Raw genomic sequence first — 19596 nt, 5'->3', positions numbered from 1 at the left:
AAAAAAAAAAAAAAAAAGAGCATAATTAGGATAATAAGATGCTTTATTAGGATTAATTCCTGACATCTCTGTAAATGCTATTTTATAAAAGAGGAAATTATGAAACAAAGTCTACTCTGGCATGCTGTTTACATCCGAAAGAAAATTTACAAGTGAAAATATTCATGCTTTCAGAACTTCCGTAACAAGGTCTTCCAATCCAAGTGGTATTATTTTGCTCTGTATACAAATAATATTTCCTGAGCTTAGGGTATTAATTTCAAATATTTCCTGTATTTATAGAAATACTTGATTCCTTTCATTTATTTGTATTTTAGTACCACAAACTTGGCATATTCAGTTTTTCACTTAAATTAATTTTCCAGATAATCAGAACTTACACCCTTAAACCTAAGTTTATTTTTTGTTTTAATCATTTTTTGACCATTGAAATGTTCTATAATTCATGTACATATGAATTTTGTTTGTGTATATATAATACACATATACAGAGACACAAGAATGTATTTTTCCTGCCTTTATCAAAGAAATATTTCTAAGTTATTGAATAGTGCTGGTATTGTTAAACCTTAAATATTTCAGTTTCAGGACTTTTCCATTCTGTAAGAAAAGAATTTAGAATGAGCTTTGTTGATTATCAAATATCTTTCACATCTACAGTTTAATTACATAGCTGTTATAGGCTTAAAGGATGGAATTACTTTAAAAAGTAAATTTAAGAAGAAATAAACTAGACTTTAATTTCTTAGGCTATAATGGTTTTAACATGCTATAACAACAGACATGAGGAAATAACACTCATTTTATAGAGCTTATTTTTCAAATTACAGAAGTACTTACAGGTTTTAGAAAATGGATATCACAGGAAATAAAATGGAGAAAACTAACACTATAAGATTTTCAAAATACTGGCGAATTTTTTAAATGTCACAGACTGTTAGTGAAACTCAAGCTCACTAAAGAGCGAAAGCTGAGCCTGTGTTTTTGCGTGGTAGGTCTGAGAGTACTGCTTATTTAATTTATTCCTCACTAAGAGAAAATGAATCACTTTCTAGGTTTGTACTACAGAAAGTGCCAGTTAATTTCCAAGGAAGATGTGACTCATGATACGAAGCTTTTCTGCTTGATGCTGCCACCAAGCACACATCTTCAGGTGCCAACTGGGCTACATGTTTACTTCAAGCTAACTATCACAGGTAAGGCAAGCAGAGGCTTTGCGGAAACATTTTCTTCTTTTATAAGCAGTTCGGAATCAGTACTAATCTCTCGAGGAAGCGCCCATTTAGGTTATTAATAAAATGTTTCTGGGCAGCTAGACTTAGTGATAGCCAGATTCTAGGTTTGTGGATGCAGTGATCCTACATGTGGGAACTATAGCTGTGCTGCATCACTGTATGAACAAGGAAATTATCACTAGTCACAGAGGTAGTGCCACCAGCATTGTAATTTATTACTAACAAAGCCTTAAAGGAAAGAGGTGAGGGAGCACACAAATGGTCTTCCGTGAAGACAACTGCCAGAAACACACACTAACGTCTCTTATTTAACCACTTACGGGTCTGTCATTTATGAAGTTGAATTTATAAAACTGAAAACGAGTGGATGATTATAAATGATTTCCTTGCATGTGCCACTAGTATAAGAAGCTCTGTAAACATACTCCTTACTGTGTAAATTCTTTTTCCCTCATTTTTGTCCTGAAATTACCTCATTTACTTGTTTTAAATACCTTTCTTAGCGATGTCTGACATCTTCTTAGTCTTTTGAAACTGCAGAAGATAACACTCCTAGCCTTTCCAGCAATCAGCCTCACAGACTACCAGCCAGGATTTGGTGACTGTGGTTTATTATGATGACACTGTTCAGTTTTTCTCTTCATCATCACTAATGCCAAGTTATCATTCAATAGCTGGTATCTTCCCCAGTGTGGTTATTGTCAATGTATTATGATTTACATATAGATTAATTTTTGTATATGTGATGGAACCATGTATAAAATTTTGGTCTTTCAAATATGTGGTGACTCCTCTTTCTTTGGAATTTGGCTGGCTAAAGTATGACTTCTTATTAATTTTACCCTGTTTTTTATTATTATATTCTTAGAAGTAGTTGGATTAACATTCCTCTCAGTTACCAAAGTAATATATAAAACATTAAATTGTTAAAACAATTCAAAATATATAAAGTAAAAAGTGAAATTCTTCCCTTCCTGGAACGCAAATGATCCCACTGGCCATTGGTATCCATTGTTAAAAATTTGGTATATGGGGACTTCCCTGGTGGTCCAGTGGTTAAGACTGCATGCTTCCACTTCAGGGGGCACGGGTTTGATCCCTGATCGGAGAACTGAGATCCCACATGCCGTGTGGTGAGGCCAAAAATAAATAAATAAAATAAAATAAAATCTTTAAAAAATTTGGTGTATAATTAAAATTATTATGTAAGTACCTTCTCGCATCTCTGTGTAAACTTTTAATGTCATTTTTGTTGTAGCCTATTACAAAGCTTACATGTTGATGGTGTAGATGGTTGTCTAAGTTTATTAACATAAAACCCCATCACCTTATGCCACGCTTAATAAAAACAGATTATTTATATTATGGGTAGATTACTGATTTGTTAACATTATCTCAGCACACATAGGTTTAGGGTATATATACATGTACTACATACATATAGAACATAGAATTAAGTTCACATTAAGTGTACAGTTTTAAATATATACTGATAGCATCATAAAATTTGTATGCTTCATCTTCATTTAGATTTTTAGATTTGAATGTCTTTGTTGTGACTTTTTCCAGGTACTGAAATTGTGAAGCCATATACACCCGTATCTGATTCCTTATTCTCAGAGTTCAAGGAACCAGTTCTTCCCAACAATAAATACATCTACTTTTTGATCAAAATCTACCCTGCTGGACTCTTCACACCAGAGCTTGATCATCTTCAGATTGGTTAGTATATATATTTTTTAACCTAGATTGTGTTCTGGATTGGATCACATGTTACAGTTTCTTTTAGTTATTTCCCTGTGGGAGTCTGTCAGATATCGTAAACTCATCATGTCTGCAGCCAAAGTCGTGTTCTCTTAGTCCCACCAACCTATCCTTGCTTCCATATTCCTCATCTGTTATTTGCAGCATCACTGTTCATCCTCGACCCAATCTGGAGACTCGAGTCATCGCTGCATCTTCCCATTTTCTCCCTCCTAATCCAGTCAGTCACTAAGTTTTATTGAGTCTACCGCTCAGTGACTTTTTAATCTTTCTTTTCTATCCCTTCTGCCACCTTCTTAGATCAAGCCTTCATCATTTCTCTCTTAATCTGTAATTGGTCTCTCTCAGTTGCCTCTAACTGGTATCTTTCTATTAATCTGCATTTTCCAGTTCTTTTTCCATACTGCCTTGATGATAGATTTAATCATGTTGCTCTGCAGCTTTGACGCCTTGGATGGGTCTCCATAACCTGAGTAGCACAAGTATTTTGTATGGTGAGAGGTGAAGCTGGAAAAAGCATCCAAGTCTTTGCAGGTCACGAAGAGGACTTAATCAGTTAGTCCAGAGGTTTGTCATCCTCATTCTTAGGTGCTTGAGTTTTTTAGAATGCCTCTCTCTACCTGTCAAGTACCTTTTTAAAAATATTTTTTAAAAATATCACTTACTTTATGAAGCCTCCCTCCTCTTCTGAACCCCTCGGTAACTAACACTTTGTTCATTGATCTAGGATAGGAATAAATAATATTCCTTCTTTACAGGATTTTGAGTTTAAGGATAGATATGTCTTATCTTTGTGTTTTCCATACCCAGCAGGGCAGTTAGCGCATAACAGGCTCTCAATAAAAGTACTATGAGAGAATTAATAAAGGGACTATAAGGAAATCTACTAATATTTAGAGACCGCCCCCCTTCCTGTTTCTACTCCTTTTTCTGTGTCTTCAACTTTTGACTGCCTTTTGCGTAACAATAAAAGAGCTCTTCCCCTTTTAAGACAGTATTAGCAGTAATATCGAGTGAAGTAGATCACTAAAATTTGGAAATAGAGAAAATTTGCTGCTCTCTGAAAGTTAAGCTCAGTAGTCTACATATAATAGATGTGATGAGTCATCTTTGGTTACATAAATCAAAATATTGGACATAAATGTGAACCTAACGAATTTTGGAATACCTACATATCTAGTGAAGGTGATATCACCTTGCGAAGGACTGACAACATGATTGTAATATAGCAGCTGGAAACTTAACTGATGGTATTATAACCTATCCATAGAGATTGTGTAGCAGAGAGCAGGGTGGAGAGTCAGCACAGAGCATGGGAAAGGAAAGCCGAAATAGCAAGATCAGTGTTTTTTCAACTTCATCTAGGGGAACTAGTCATGGCACAGATACTGGTGCCACTTAGAGGGTTGTACGCTGGCATGGCAGTGGTAACTCATGAAGTCTCAATATGGCCTATGTGAGCTACCCTATAAAATTATCCACTTCTTTGTTTCAATTCCATGTTCATCAAGCAACTTTTAAACGATCATTTTGCCCTTCCAAATGTGCCAAATGTTTGGTCTTCCAATACTGGGAATGAGATGCCCTGGATGGGGCATGTAATGCCCAGGTCACTAGATGCAGGTAGTCAGGCTGAAAATCCATTGCCATTCTGGCATGTGTGCTTTAATCTCTTGTGAACTTCATTAGCATCAAGTCCTTGCCTGAGTCTAATCAATTTTATGACATTGGAAGGACTGGACTGTGGACAAAAGTTATCAAGTTAATATCATTCTGTGAGGCTGCTTTAGTAAACAACCAGCTGACTTTTTCCTGAGGATGTCTGATCTTATGGTCCCTTTCAAACTATAACAAGGAGCTTCTGTTACTTTCTAATGTTTAACTCATCAATTACTACAACATTCTTACTCTCCTGCCATGGACAAAAAAGGGAAAAATTATGAGCATCCAAACATTTAAAAATAAACCAGAACATTTGAAATTGTTTTTAAAATATGGTCAGCTTTATTTTGCATTTTTAAAGTTACATTGAAAATTTCTGAAATGTCCTAAAGACAGTTCTCTTATATGAGTGGTACATAGCGATTATATCAACTGCATAGCAGAAAAGGGTTTATTCAACGGTTTTGATTGAAAATTTGGAAGTAGCATGCCCCAAGTACGGTTTCTGATCGTGCTTTGTCTTTATGGGAATTAAATGCAGAACAGCTCTTGTTTTAATTGATAAGTATTTTCAGATATTTGATGGAGGCAAAGTTAGCGCTTTTACCAACGACGTAAGATATTAGAATACATTTCCGTTTCAATTTTCTCTCCTACTACGCTTATTACTGTGGTTAAGAATCAGTATGTAAGTAGTGAATGTGTATTTTCCGCCCTATACTGTGCAAGACAGGTATACTCGGACTCTGCTTTTGAAGTGCCTAGTTCTAGTTTAGCAATCAAGCCTTTATTGATAATTTGTAGTTAAATATTTGGCAATCGTTTGTATGTTAGAGACTCCAGTTGATTTGGGAAAATAATATTGGGAAACGAGTATAATGAAATCTCATTATTAATTTGATTATAATGATAATTTGAGTATAATGACATACTTGGGAGCCTAATGAGTATTCTCAAAACCCCTTACATTCCTTAAAAACTGAGATGTAGTCTGATAATTATGCAACCTGTTTCTCCTCGTGTTCTTAATTCAGCTAGGTTAACGCTCTCATTATTTTTTCCTGATTTTATGTATATTTCATTGTTTAGGAGATTATGTTTCTGTAAGCAATCCCGAGGGCAATTTTAAAATATCCCAGTTCCAAGACTTGGAAGATCTCTTTTTATTGGCAGCGGGAACAGGCTTCACACCAATGGTTAAAGTACTGAGTTATGCTTTGACTAATATACCCAGTCTCAGGTACGTCATTTTGTCTTTAATTACTACCCTTGTAAGACTGCTAGATTAGTAGAAGGTATTCTAAATCGATTAAATACTTAGTGGACCTCAACAGACATGTTATCCCTCAGTCGTCATTTCTCACTCTTCTTCCTCCACTCCAAGCTGTTTTATTTACTTGATTCCTTTATTTTTGATATTTTTGGTTACCTAATTGGCACTAAAAAAACATTCATGCTAGTTCACTTTTAGACTTTCCATTCATGCATATTTTTTAATTCTATAATCGAAATGGTACCTTTTGAGTTGTTGTTGTTTTTTCTTTTAAGGAAAGTGAAGCTGATGTTCTTCAATAAAACAGAGGATGACATAATTTGGAGAAGCCAATTGGAGAAATTAGCATTTAAGGATAAAAGGTATAAATGTGGTATTAGCTCTGTTTTTAAATATTCATACAGGTTTAGTCAGTTGATACCCTGCCTCCTTTGGTTGGAGTTTTTAACTGACCAGGAAACTCCTTCAAACAAAAATAATCACTAATTCTCTTAAAAAAAAAAAAAAAAAAAAAACTAAATGTAAGTAATGTTAGTACACCTCTCCCAAAGAAATAGTTTAATAAAGTCAATGTGACATCAGAGATGTTTCACTAAAATATATACTGGGCTTTATGTTTATGTTATGTTGTGTATACTGAGTTAGGTTTCATTGAAAATGATCCAGTGTAGCCAGTTTGGTAATTCAAGATGTTCTTGTTATAATAGGGACAGATCAGATAAATCTGGTGAGGTAGGTTAAGCAAAAATAAACACGTTTTTTTACTACAGGATTTCTTAGAGCGTTTACTATGCCAATGTCCATTGTGACTTTCCAAGAAGGGGATTCCTTCTGCATTGTTTAGCAAGATTCTCTTCATTTTTTTTCGTTCACATTAACACGTATTAAATATCATTAGTGGTCCTCAGTACACACTTTGGGAAATGCTGGTATAGGTAATAGAAAAAAGTCTGAGTCAGGCTGAATTCAGTGGTAAAATGAGGCAGCAAGGACAGCAAGGTAGCAATTTGTTTCATTGAAAAAAGAGCCCTAGCACAGTCCAAGGAAGTGAGATAATTTAACCACGCATACGCCCCATCTCCCCTAAAGAGGTATGAAAGCAGTTGGAAATTCAAAACAAAATTTCAGAAGAAGAATGAATTGGACAAGCTGTCATATTTCTGAAGCAGTTTTGTAATCATTAAAAACTATTTCTAAGAATTGCAGAACTTCGTAAGTCATACAAAATATCTGACGTAAGTATTTATGTTTATGACAGTATGGTGGAGATAAAGTTCTTGACATTTTAAAAGTTAAAGACCTCAGAAATCCAGCTGTCCCTGGGGCTCCAGGTTCTTCTGAATATTTTCTGAATATCCTCACTAAGGTGATGCCGTGGTTCCTTCTAGTCTTTTCCTCTCTGTTGTCTCCCATCCTCCCCCTCTTTCTCTTTTAGTAAATAATTTGCACAAATGAAGGACGACCTGAATTTAATCACCGAAGTGTTTTCTCACATACTTAAAACATAAACCTAAGAATATGTACTATACTTAAGTAGTTGCACAGCAATTTAGAGCATAATTTAAAGAAGTGTCTTTTTCACTAATTTTCAAAGTGGAATATCGGAAGCAGCATTTATCAAAAAGCCTAAAGACCTAAATTCTAGTTTTCAGTCTACCCTTTACTAGCTTGAAACTGTATTCAAAAATTACGTAGCTCTGTGGGCCTGTCCCTTTATTTTCAAAATAGAATAATGACATCTTTCCTATTTACTTCATAAGCCTGTTGTGAGGACTAGAGAAGATAGTGCAAATGCTTAGAAATTGTGAAGCCCTGCCTCAGATATTTGGGTTGCTGTTATGAAGGACCTCTGTATACATGTGTTCTTGTATTGACTGTTTGAGCTCCTCTTTCCTAAACAAGCATTTAAAAGACTTTAAGCAGACGTAGCTACACTTTTTTAGCTAGGTTTTTTTAAAAAAAGTATTTCTGGCAGTTTTGGGACATGGTATTCTTCAAGATAGTTTGCTTGTACAAGAAAAATTCATTTACTATTATTTCAGCAAACAGACATTGTACTCTTAGTCTATCCATTGATGTTAAACTCGACGTAAGAAGTAACTTGTATACGTATAACTGAATCACTTTGTTTTACACCTGAAACTAATACAACGTTGTTAATCAACTACACTCCAATATAAAATAAAAAGTTAAAAAAAAAAAAAAAAAGAAAGAATTGGTAGAAAGGCATGTATTACAGCTTCTGAACATGAAGTGCCCTTTAACAACGTCCCCTGTGTGTTGTGTTTTGTCTTGCTTGGTCCACATAATTTGGGTTGGTGGAATTGCGTAGGCTGCAGGACTGAGGATGAGGAAAGGCCCCTTTTTTTCACTTCTGGATAACTGGCTCTAAGTGAGTGAGACGCTCCAGTGTGCTGGGAGGAGTGAGTGTTTTGCCTCTGGCCTGCCTTCATCCTCTCTCTTCTGCTCGCTCGCGCTCTCCCTGCTCTCACCTGCCTGCTCCCGCTACTGTGCGCTCTCTGCTCCCTCCCTTTCCTTCCACTTTCTGGGGGTACACTCTCCTTGCTGGGGGCCCTCTACTGGCACTGACTTCCAGCCTCGAATGATCTGTGCCCCCCTGGAGACTTGGGGTCAGACCCTCACTGGAAAACACAAAGGCCTTGGGGTCAGACCCTCAGTGGGAAACACAGAGGCCTTGTGTATGTACGTGGCTTTGAAACATTTGTCAGGAACCTTCCATATTCTCAGGTTTTATGCAGATAGAGGAGAAACCTAGCCTTAAAGGTTTACTGATGGCTCTCGGTAGTACTGTTCATTCAGAGCATAATTGTTGAGTCCCATACACAGAAGGAAAGTGAAAGTTCAAATTAATATAAGGTAGTTTTAATTTGTCACATCTGTCATTTAATTAACATTTAAGGCTTAATTTTTTTTATCTGTTAAACCACCCTTTCCTACATCTTGACTCTCCAATGTCACTGCTCATTTTAGTAATAAAGTTTCTGATGTCAGAATGTGAAACTTGAACACATCTCCTTGGTTAAATTATTATTGGATTGTGACTATTAAAAAATAAGTTCTATAGTTAAATGAAATACCTTACTCTCTGTAGGATTAGGACACAGCTTTCCATTCAATCCTTTGGGGAACAAGGAGGGATAGGAAAAATGTATACTGAGACTGGTGTATTATCTAATATTTTCATTTTCAGCAAGCATGCTGTGCTTGTCCTCAGAGTTTATCCAAATAATATAGTTAGCAAAGGAAATTCTTCGAAATATTGTTGTATGATGGAAACTTATTAACCTGTGACCTCAGGCAAGCCACTTGATCTGAGGGAGCTTCAGTTTTTCCATCTGTAGAACAGGGACATCGATATCTCCATCATAGGGTTGTTTGGGAGTGGGGGCCATGAGATAGCGGATGTGGGTGCCTCGCCCAGAATTAGCATATTTGTAACATTCATTTACTCATGAATTTCCTGTGAGCGTCTCCCAGGTGCCTGTATGGGGGTATAACGGGGAACAGGATATTGTGTTGGCTTATCTTCTCATGCAATCCAGGGAATGGATCTCTTCATTTTCCCATGTTGCTAAACTTAATCTTAGAATTGCCGAAAATAGGTAGACGATTTGTACTCTTTCAGGATGTTTCTGTTTCAATTCAGTTTTCATGTCATTAAGCATAAAATTTCAACGGAAAAAAAAGAAGTTAGCTTGCCTGAATTTTATCCAAATATTTTATTACACTTGACTGTTAACTCCAGTAGAAGGTAAATATGTACAGCAGCAGGTGTAGGTAATTACTATGTAAACGGAAATCCAAATTAAATTTCACTTATCTCTGTCTCGACGACTGAGCAGTGTTATGAGGCCTGGTTGACTCAGTCTTACACGCTGGTACTCCCCCCTCCCCCAGTAGAATGCGCCCGCTCTGAGTTCTCTGCTTTTGCAGAATTCTTTTTGAGGTGCAGGACAGTTTGACAGTGAGATTGACTTCTGGATGGCATTTTGTAATATATAAATAGAATAAGTATTTTCCTTCCCTTTCAAAGCAGTCATGTTTGAAGATAATAACCTTATTTTAGTAAAGTTAGTAGCATATTCTTTTCTGTAAATAGTAGAATTTGATGATTTGCTGATTTTCCCCTGTTTATAAAATTAATACATATTTGTATAGAAAAATATATAAGGGAAAAGATCACCCATAATCTTACCACCCAAGGAACAACATTATGGTTTGTATCTTTCCATTCTCCTTCTCTCTCTTTCTCTCCCTCTCTCTCTCACAGACACACACATACATACACACATGCACGCACTTATACACTTAAATGCGCACATTATTTTTTTGTATTTTTAAATAATGTAGCCATACTGACTATACTTTTTATAACTACATTTTTAGTGAATTGTGTGTATTCTATGTATAGAACACTTTCAACCTGTGGCTCTCGACCTGGAGTGATTCTGTTTCTCCCCGCCTGACACCCTGACACCCTGACACCCTAGGGGGACATTTATGTCTTGAAACGTTTTTGATCGTAACAACTGATGGAAGGGGTTCCCCTGGCACCTAGTGGGTAGAGACTGCTAAGAGCCTACAAGAATGCTGTTAAGAGCCTCCAGTGCACAAGACAGCACAGGACAGCAAAGAATTATCCTGCCCAAACTGCCAGTAGCGCTAGTTGGGAAAACTCACTCTACACCATGATTTTTAATAGCTGCATTGTATTTGGTCATTGAGTTCATACCATAATTTGTTTAACCAACCCTCTACTGTTTGACATAGTGAGTACAAATTTTTCTGTACCTCTCTAGCTATGCAGGATAAAGGTTCACCAGAAGAATCACTAAGTCAAAGTGTACCAAGGCCTATTGATCCACTTTGACAGTAGCCTCTCGAAGGTAAAGGTTTTTCTATATTCTGGTGTCAGTTTGGGGACCAGCAATGTGTAAGTCCCATTTAAGATGGCAAAATCCAGTGATTCCAGAAGCACAAGTAAGTTAAACAAGGTGCTTGAACGCCTTTCTTTTTCCCCAGCCTGTGAGGCAACTCAGATATGTGGGCCCCTAATCTGGACCCTATACCACTCTCTGTTCCTCCCAGATGTTCCTCCAGGGGTGGCGTTTTTTGGATTTTCTTTTTTACTGAAGTATAGTTGATTTACAATATTGTGTTAGTTTCAGATGAACAGCAAATTGATTGAGATATATATTTTTTAGATTATTTTCCATTATAGGTTATTACAAGGTATTGAATACAGTTCCCAATGATTTTTGTTTTTTTTTTAAATTTATTTATGTTTTGGCTGCATTGGGTCTTCGTTGCTGCGTGTGACCTTTCTCTAGTTGCGGCGAGCAGAGGCTACTCTTCATTGTGGTGCGTGGGCTTCTCATTGCGGTGGCTTCTCTTGTTGCGGAACATGGGCTGTAGGCACGTGGGCTTTGGTAGTTGTAGCACGCAGGCTCAGTAGTTGCGGCACACAGGCCCTAGGGCACGTGGGCTTCAGCACTTGTGGCTCGTGGGCTCTAGAGCGCAGGCCCAGTAGCTGTGTCACACGGGCTTAGTTGCTCCGTGGCATGTGGGATCTTCCCGGACCAGGGATTGAGCCCATGCCTGCATTGGCAGGCGGATTCTTAACCACTGTGCCACCAGGGAAGTCCCAGGGGTGTGTTTCTTGGAATGTGTTCCTTGAAATATTTATGTGTTCCCCCTAAAGGGCTCTATGATTAAATAAGTTTGAGAAATGATGTATACTATGTTATCTTCTTGAAGTTTAATATGAACTTAGCATATTCAAGGCTTTGAGAAATTCTAAACAAATCTATTTAACTTCTCTTAACCCAGTAGTCCCAAACTTATTTGTCAGGTTAGCCTTTTGTTTGCATGGACAACCACTAACATTTGGAGGAGCACATGTGTTTAATCAGATTCGTTTTGAGAAATATTTTTAACCCCTAGCTGTTTATTTTGTGAGCTGTTTTTCCCATGAGCAAATAGCAAGTTTTTCTGCAGATTCTAGTATTTTTCTTTAGCTAGAGAAACCAGGAAAAGCTGGGGCCCCAAATACTCTGAAGTACTACTTTGTGGGCAGTGACAAGCCACTGAAGCTTTAGCAAAGTTGTGAGATTGGATCTGGGTTTTTAGGAGAACTAGTATAACAAGGATATGCCAGATAGATGAGGGTAAGCTTATTAGAGTAGCATCTTAGACAAGAGATAGAAGGGCCGGACCTGGAGTTGTGGCAGTAAAATTGGGAAGGCAGGGCTATGTATGTTTGTTTAAGAAATAGGAAGGAGTGGGTCTGGGAAGCTGATTGCCTGGAGGAGGAGGGAATACGCTGTTGAATGACTTCAGGCTCTGCATATGGTTTAGACTGAATGCATACGTTTATATTTCAAGATTTTTTAATCTCAGGTCATTTATCAGCCTACTTTTAAGTAATTTGTTTTGGACAAGCTTGTTTACTTCCATTGACATTTAGACCTCATAGGCATTCATCAGAAGCAGGCCTCTCTCTCTCTCTCTCTCTCTCTCTCTCTCTCTCTCTCTCTCATGTTGCTTTGCACTTTATGGATTCTCGAAATTTACTTTCAAGTAACCTTTTCAAGAGTCCCAGTCCTTTCTGGCACTTCTGAAATCATAGGGCAGAAAGGAGTTTCAGGACATTTGCCAGTGCGTCCCCTCATGCCTCAAGGCTATAAATGCTTCAGACAGTAAGTTGCCCTTCAGAAAAATTCAGAAGCAACCATCCACAGTAACCATCTGTATCCTGATATGCTATAAAAAGCCCTTCATTCATGTATTCTTGAGTCTTACCTTGGGATTGCTCCCGCTCCAGTGAAAGCTCTTTTCCAGGGCTGTGAAGGAGAAGAGAAACAGGAGAGCATCCTCCTTACAATCCCCTGAAAATTGCATCCATGCCACCTGGTCACGTTTTCCACTGAGAGACCCAAAGGTATACCCGGGGGACCAATATGTGAATAAATACAAAATACATGAGGAATTTATACCATTTATGTAAGGATCACAGTTATTTTTCACCCTTTAGTAGATGCCTGCAGAAAGCATGCCACTGATTAGGCTTTTTTTTTCTTTTTTTTCTTTTTAAAGCATCTCACTAAAGGAAAATTAAGATTTTTATTCAGATGACAAAGGACGCCAGTATTGATTTATATATCTTAGCAGTTTTATTCCAGTGACAGGCTGATTGGAAATAGAGGCAGAGGAGACTATCTTTTATTTGTAATTTAACAAGGCAGTTGCTATATTTTATTGCGTTGTCTATGTATAATTAGAAATGTCTTAAGATAGTGGTTCCACAGCTGCTTTTGGGTCCCCTCTGATAATCTGATGAAAGGTTATAGACCTTCTTCCCAGAAGAATGCCCTTACAAATTCACGTACATTTTTATATGTAATTTCATAGATGCCAGCATATGGCTTTGTTCTTCTGAGTATAGTGTTTATTTTTAACCAATATGGCTTCTTGTTAAATAAATTCCTTTTTTCATTCATCAAGTATTTTTTGCACACTTGCCTCAAGCCAGGTCTGGATACAGTATGAACAAGACAGGCCAGGACTCTGGCCTCATGGAGCAGCAAACAAACATCACGTTCCAGAATTACGTAACGCTATCTTAATGATAAGTGCTGGGAAGGAAAACATGCTAGTAAAAGAGAGTATTCGGGGTACTGTTTTGTATAGGGTGGATTCCTATTGCTGCTAAAGTGAAATGGGAACCTTGAAGGCAAGAAATAAAACACTGTTGGGATTTTAAATATAAAATCAGAATAGTAGAATTGTAAGAGAGCATATAGGTTTCCCACCTTGTTCCACAGATGGACCTATAAGCCCTAGAGGCTGGGTCTGGTGAGAGCTGGGACGGGTTCTGTAGCCCCGCTAGCGCCCTGAGCTGGTCTGTTTGCTTTGCTGGCCCGTCCGCTCTTGGGAGCGCTCACCCAGCTGCAGCCCAGCCAGGCGAGGACCACAGCTCCAGCCATGTCTTGCTTCTGATGTTTGGCTCCCAGGGCCACCTCACGAGAGAAATTATTCGCTTCAGCGTTTTCTTAAGATTGAGATTCACATATTACTCAAGTGGAAAATGTAGAAACACATTCGATCTGATGCTACTGAAAATGATAAGAACTAACTGTGTTTGCAGAAATGGAGCAAAGGGAGCAGGTAGAGCTTAGAATTTTGAATGTGCTATGGCTGTTCATCAGCAGTTCACTTAACAGGTTGCAGAGCTGTGGGAAGAAGTGGTCTGTTGTTCCCTTGTGAGGCTTGGTTTGATGTGCTTCTTATCCTAATTCTGTACCCTTTGTTTTCTTTGAAATGTTTCACTCCATAGTGTTTGAGTGCCTCCTGTGTGATGGCCACTAGGGGTGCAGTGATAACCCAAGCAAACATGGTCCCTGCTCTCACGGAGTTTCTGGTCTAATGGGGGAGGGAGACATTGCTAGAAAAAGCACCTTGGTGGCCACATATTTACAGCCTGATAGAAAGGCTATAAAGAAGAGGAAAAGGGAAACATTTCTACAACACATGTAATTACGAAAGGACTCCAGGCTGGTGGGGCTGCAGTGCTTCCCTGGAAATGATGCTTGAGCTAAGAAACTGAACAGTGGGGTGTGGTAGAAACATTACAGAAGGAGAAAGAGAACAGGCAGGGTGTGGCAGTGAAGGCTGAGAGAAGCAGAGCACAGAGTTGGGAGCCAGGATTGGGGAGAATTTGGACGTGGAGGGTGAGGCAGATCAGTCCTGCGTTTCTGGTTGGTGCAACCAAACGGACTGTGGTGCCATTCACAGCAGTGACATCGGGTGTGGCACAGGGATACCGTAAGTCAAGGTTGAAGCCACGAAGACAGTAACAGTAAGAAGTCGGATAGGCCGTTGGTTATCGGGGTCAAGGACTCATTGGAGGGGTTTGAGTCAGATGAAAATGCACATGTCACTGGTCGTTGCTCTTTACTGTGCTTTATACAAGCGAATTATTAATAAAAATGTGGAGTTCTCTGAGATCCTTCGGAGCTCTCTTTCCAATGAGTTCAATAGAAAATGTCAAATTATTCTCTTATCTGTAGCAAAAGTTTATCTTTAGTAAATGTGGATTTACCTGTATTTGCAAAATGTTTACATTCTGTTCTAGTGCTTTGCTAGCAAGCGTGTCAACCTTCATATATTCATTTGTTCTCCAGGGGAGAAAAAGATGCGTTAGTGAACTGGAAACATGTTCATAATGTATTTAATATAATAGACTTTAAAAAAATGTTTCTTTTCTCCAGATTTGACCTTGAATTTGTTCTCTCAGTACCTACTTCTGAATGGAACGGCAAACGGGGATACATTTCACCAGCTCTGCTTTCTGAATTTTTGAAAAGAAGTTTAGACACGTCCAAAGTCCTCATCTGCATTTGTGGACCAATGCCATTTACAGAACAAGGAATGAAGTGAGTAGCAACGTGGTAGGAGAGAGAATCCCAGCACCGTGAAATGACGACCTCCTATGAACAGCAGTTGACGTGGCTCTCATTTCTTCCTATTCATATGAACACGTACTTCAATAGTCTGTCACAGCACAAGAAAATAATAACAAAGTGTTTAATCTGCGTGCAGGTGAAGCGTCGGAGGCCCGGATTATGCACAGAGTTAGACGTGAACACAAAAGTCAGACACAGCCAGCTCTTGATGGCCTCTGGTAGTGGCTGGTAGTGTGGACGCTTTCACAAGATTGGTGCCAGATAGTTTTGGGGACACTAGATTCAACCTCCTCTTCCACCAAAGCTTCATAATATATAATAATTTTTTTAAAATATATCATATTAAGCAGTGTTCATCTCATTGTACCTTTTGATCTTCCATCATTCTCTGCAACTGGGTGAGCATTAATCGGTAACACAGTGAGAGAAAGCCAAACAGCAAGACAAAAACCAGAGACTAGAACATAAATAAGCCAAGACCAAGAGTTGAACTCCGCACAGAGAACAACCAGTGGTAGTGACCATCTTATTTAAAAATCACCTTGATCTTATTTAACTCTAAAATGACACTTTAAAATATTTGGTTACATATAGCCACTACTGGGTTTCTCGATGACTTTAAAATATGACTGCCTTAAATGCCCTGCATTTCCTTGTTTGGTATATGACTGAACCTAACATTTGCTAGGTAATTTTCTCTCTTGCTATTTTATTTTTAATTTTAATTATGAAAAAGACAGGCGGTATGTCCGGAAAGGTAGGTTGGGTTCAGATAGTGAGAGGCTTGCCTGCCGCACCACGTTGGCCCTCGTAACTCCTGTGCCGTCCTGTCGTTTTGTCTGAATGTGCGTGTCAGCTCTGGAAGCTGCCACTTTGGGTTGGTATCCCAGCTCCACCACTTAGGGTCATGCTACAGTCATCAGCTAAGTGTCCTAGGGCCAAAACCATCTAAGCTTTCGTGCACTCACCTATCCGAGGGAATAAATGATACTATTGATGCATGTGAAATGCTTAGCACAGTGACTACAAAGAGTGAGTACGAAGGAAATGTTTATTATTTTCAGCAGCATTTTATTTATTTTTTTCACCTCCTTTTTTTTTTTTTTGGCCATGCCACATGGCTTGCGGGATCTTAGTTCCCCAACCAGGGGTCGAACCCATGCTCCCTGCAGTAGAAACGTGGAGTCCTAACCACTGGACCGCCAGGGAAGTCCCCTTCAGCACTATTTTAAACAGAGCTACTTTTAAGATTTCAGTCTCCATTTACAGTATTCTCCAAGTTGAATTATACTTAAGCAGTATTTCTGCTTCTCCTGTTCAGTGGGGGAAAATTACGATAGAATGCTAGGGGATCAAGTCCTTACTTCAAAAACTGGTGAATAAAGAGGAAGAAAACCGGCATTTATTCTGCCTTTTCTGTATGAGTTATACTACTGGATAACCACATAATAGATGAGCAGAAGTTATTCTTTATAGAATTCCTCGGCTGATAAACGAATAAAGAATGATAGGAGTAGAATATCACCAACTTCGGTCCCTAATGAAACTAGTAGATATGTACATAGATCACCAGTGGTGGTTAGCATCCGAAAAGAGAGGCAACCCGGTATTATGTGCCTCCTGATGAAAGAGCACTATGAAGTAGTCTTGTCAAAAAGAATTGAACCTGTATCTGATTAAGCCTCTCGATCCAATTATTAAATTTTGGGAGATAAAAGGAAAAAGGAACATTATTAAAGTAAACCACAGGGATGCAGCAAAATGAGAACTGTGAAAATGAGAACTGAGAAAATGAGAACACTTAAAAATCTGATTTTGTCAACAAATAAATTGAAGGACAGAGAGAGAGAGATGGAGAGGATGTTATAGATCAAAAAATACCCAAAAGAGGGGCTTCCCTGGTGGCACAGTGGTAGAGAGTCCGCCTGCCGTTGCAGGGGACACGGGTTCGTGCCCCAGTCCGGGAGGATACACATGCCGCAGAGCGGCTGGGCCCGTGAGCCATGGCCGCTGAGCCTGCGAGTCCGGAGCCTGTGCTCCACAACGGGAGAGGCCACAACAGTGAGAGGCTCGCGTACCGCAAAAAAAAACAAAAACAAAAACAAAAACAAAAACAAAAACCAAACCCAAAAGACATATAAACCAATCACAGTGAGTAGACTTTAATTGGATCTTGATTCAAACAAACTTTAAAAAATTATGGCATTTATGAGACAATTGAAAATGTGAACACTTACTAGATACTAGATGATATTAAGGAATTAGTGTTAATTTTTTAGAAGTGATAATTGTGTTTTTTAGAAAACACATGCTAAATGGGGAAAATGAAAAAATAACATGGTTACGATGGTAAACTCTGATCTTGTTTATTTTTAAACATCTTCCCTAAGAAACATGTGCTTTTTATTTGTTTTTCAGGTTGCTGCATGATTTGAACTTTTCCAAAGATGAGATCCATAGTTTTACAGCATAATGAAGAGCCGTCGTTCAACTGTTTTAGCTAAATTTGTGATTAATTAGGGTTTTTTAAAAGAACATTTTTGTATATAGGTTAACTAGAATCCAGGTTTTAGTTTCTTAAATTAAATCAAATGTTTCTTCACTATAGATACCTTGTTGACTTTATTTTGTACCATAACTTATTTTACTACTGATATTTGTCCTGGAAGGTCAATCGTGGCAACAAGTATATAGAGGATTCTTTGTTATGAATCACAAAGTTCCTTACCATTTAAACTGTATCACTGTTCTACAATAAGCTCTTGTGTTTTATGACATGATAAAGCAAATGATCATTTTGATCACATTTCTATGCTGTAAGATGTCTGATTAGCAATACAGATTAAATTTTACATTGCACTGTAAACTCAGGAAATGATCATTTATGTCCTTGTTCTTACTATGAAAACATGGAATGTTATAACTTAAGTGATCCAAACATTTTGTGTGTCTATGGCCTTGATACAGAGTAGAATAAAAAATATTCTGAAGTACTTTTTAATCTTTGTGGTAGAAATGTGTTTGAGTGCAACAGTATGGGTTAGTGTCTGCGGGGAATTTTAAAAGCAGCAATAAAAGATTCTGGAGACACTTCACACACGCAGCTTTGGATTATATGTGTTTAGAAAGTTTAAGACAACCTTGACAACTATTCTGATTCTTAGCCAAAACTAGAGGCATCAGGAAAGATAATGAAAGTATAGCATCTGGTCTCATGGTCTAAAATAATCATTTGGTGCTTTGGAATAGGTTAAATTTAAATTCTTTTTGAGCCCATCTAGACCAGCTGGGCAAATGACGGACACTCCATCCTAAATGGTACCTTCCCTGGCTGGCTGCTTGCCCCACAGCTGGCGGCTCAGCAGGGAGCCCTCCTAAGCTCTGCTGCGTGGGCATCTTATTCTCTCTCCCTGCTGCTGTGTGCAGCCTTCAAAAGCTTTCACAGATTGGGATTCTGCAAAGGGTATCAAGAAAAGCCATTGTATATACTACCAAGTGTAAAACAGACAGCTAGTGGGAAGCAGCCACATGGCACAGGGAGATCAGCTCAGTGCTTTGTGACCACTTAGAGGGGTGGGATAGGGAACGTGGGAGGCAGGGAGACGCAGGAGGGAAGAGATATGGGGACATATGTATATGTATAACTGATTCATGTTGTTATAAAGCAGAAACTGACACACCATTGTAAAGCAATTATACTCCAATAAAGATGTTAAAAAAAAAAAAGAAAAGCCATTGTGAGCTTTTCATGAGGAAACTGTTGGATGCATAGGTGGCTATGTGTAAGCCAACTTAGATTTTACAGCCGTATTCAGGATGGCAGCATTGCTTTTGCTTTTACAGAAATCGGGGTGTGGGGAGTCTCCAACTCCCCTGTAAACGATTTGGTAAATAGCTAAGTCTTCACTGAATGAATGGTGGACTCAGGAGGAACACAATATTAACGTTCCTCAAATTACAAACCCCCAGCCCAGGAAGCTCCCCAGGTGCAAGTGGCTGGATCAACACTTTTCTTCTTTCCCTGCGTCTCCCTCCTCCCTGCATAGTCATTCACTCAGGCCGGAGGTGGCAATGCTCCCTGTGGCTAACAGGAACATTTTCTACCTCTGCCTTCCTACCACCTCTTTTTTTCTCCCCTAAGATCATGAACTTTCCAGGCACACCTTTTTTTGTAGTT

General features: G+C 38.5%; 1 protein-coding gene across 1 annotated transcript in view; it reads left to right on the top strand.

The window, feature by feature from the left end:
• Positions 1 to 18952, top strand: part of LOC309971934 (cytochrome b5 reductase 4) — an 84009-nt gene extending 65057 nt beyond the window's left edge. The window contains exons 11-16 of the mRNA XM_082855365.1: positions 1056 to 1196; positions 2805 to 2957; positions 5751 to 5901; positions 6210 to 6296; positions 15225 to 15389; positions 17838 to 18952. Of these exons, the coding sequence (XP_082711491.1) occupies positions 1056 to 1196; positions 2805 to 2957; positions 5751 to 5901; positions 6210 to 6296; positions 15225 to 15389; positions 17838 to 17892 (752 nt within the window). The 3' untranslated portion in view covers positions 17893 to 18952. The remainder of the gene's footprint in view (positions 1 to 1055; positions 1197 to 2804; positions 2958 to 5750; positions 5902 to 6209; positions 6297 to 15224; positions 15390 to 17837) is intronic.
• Positions 18953 to 19596: the final 644 nt, after the last annotated feature.

The sequence above is a fragment of the Leucopleurus acutus genome, assembly GCF_964270905.1.
Source record: "Leucopleurus acutus genome assembly, chromosome: 15".
Lineage (NCBI taxonomy): Eukaryota > Metazoa > Chordata > Mammalia > Artiodactyla > Delphinidae > Leucopleurus > Leucopleurus acutus.
Note: the sequence above shows the minus strand (reverse complement) of the source record. Positions and strands in the feature narration are given on the sequence as shown.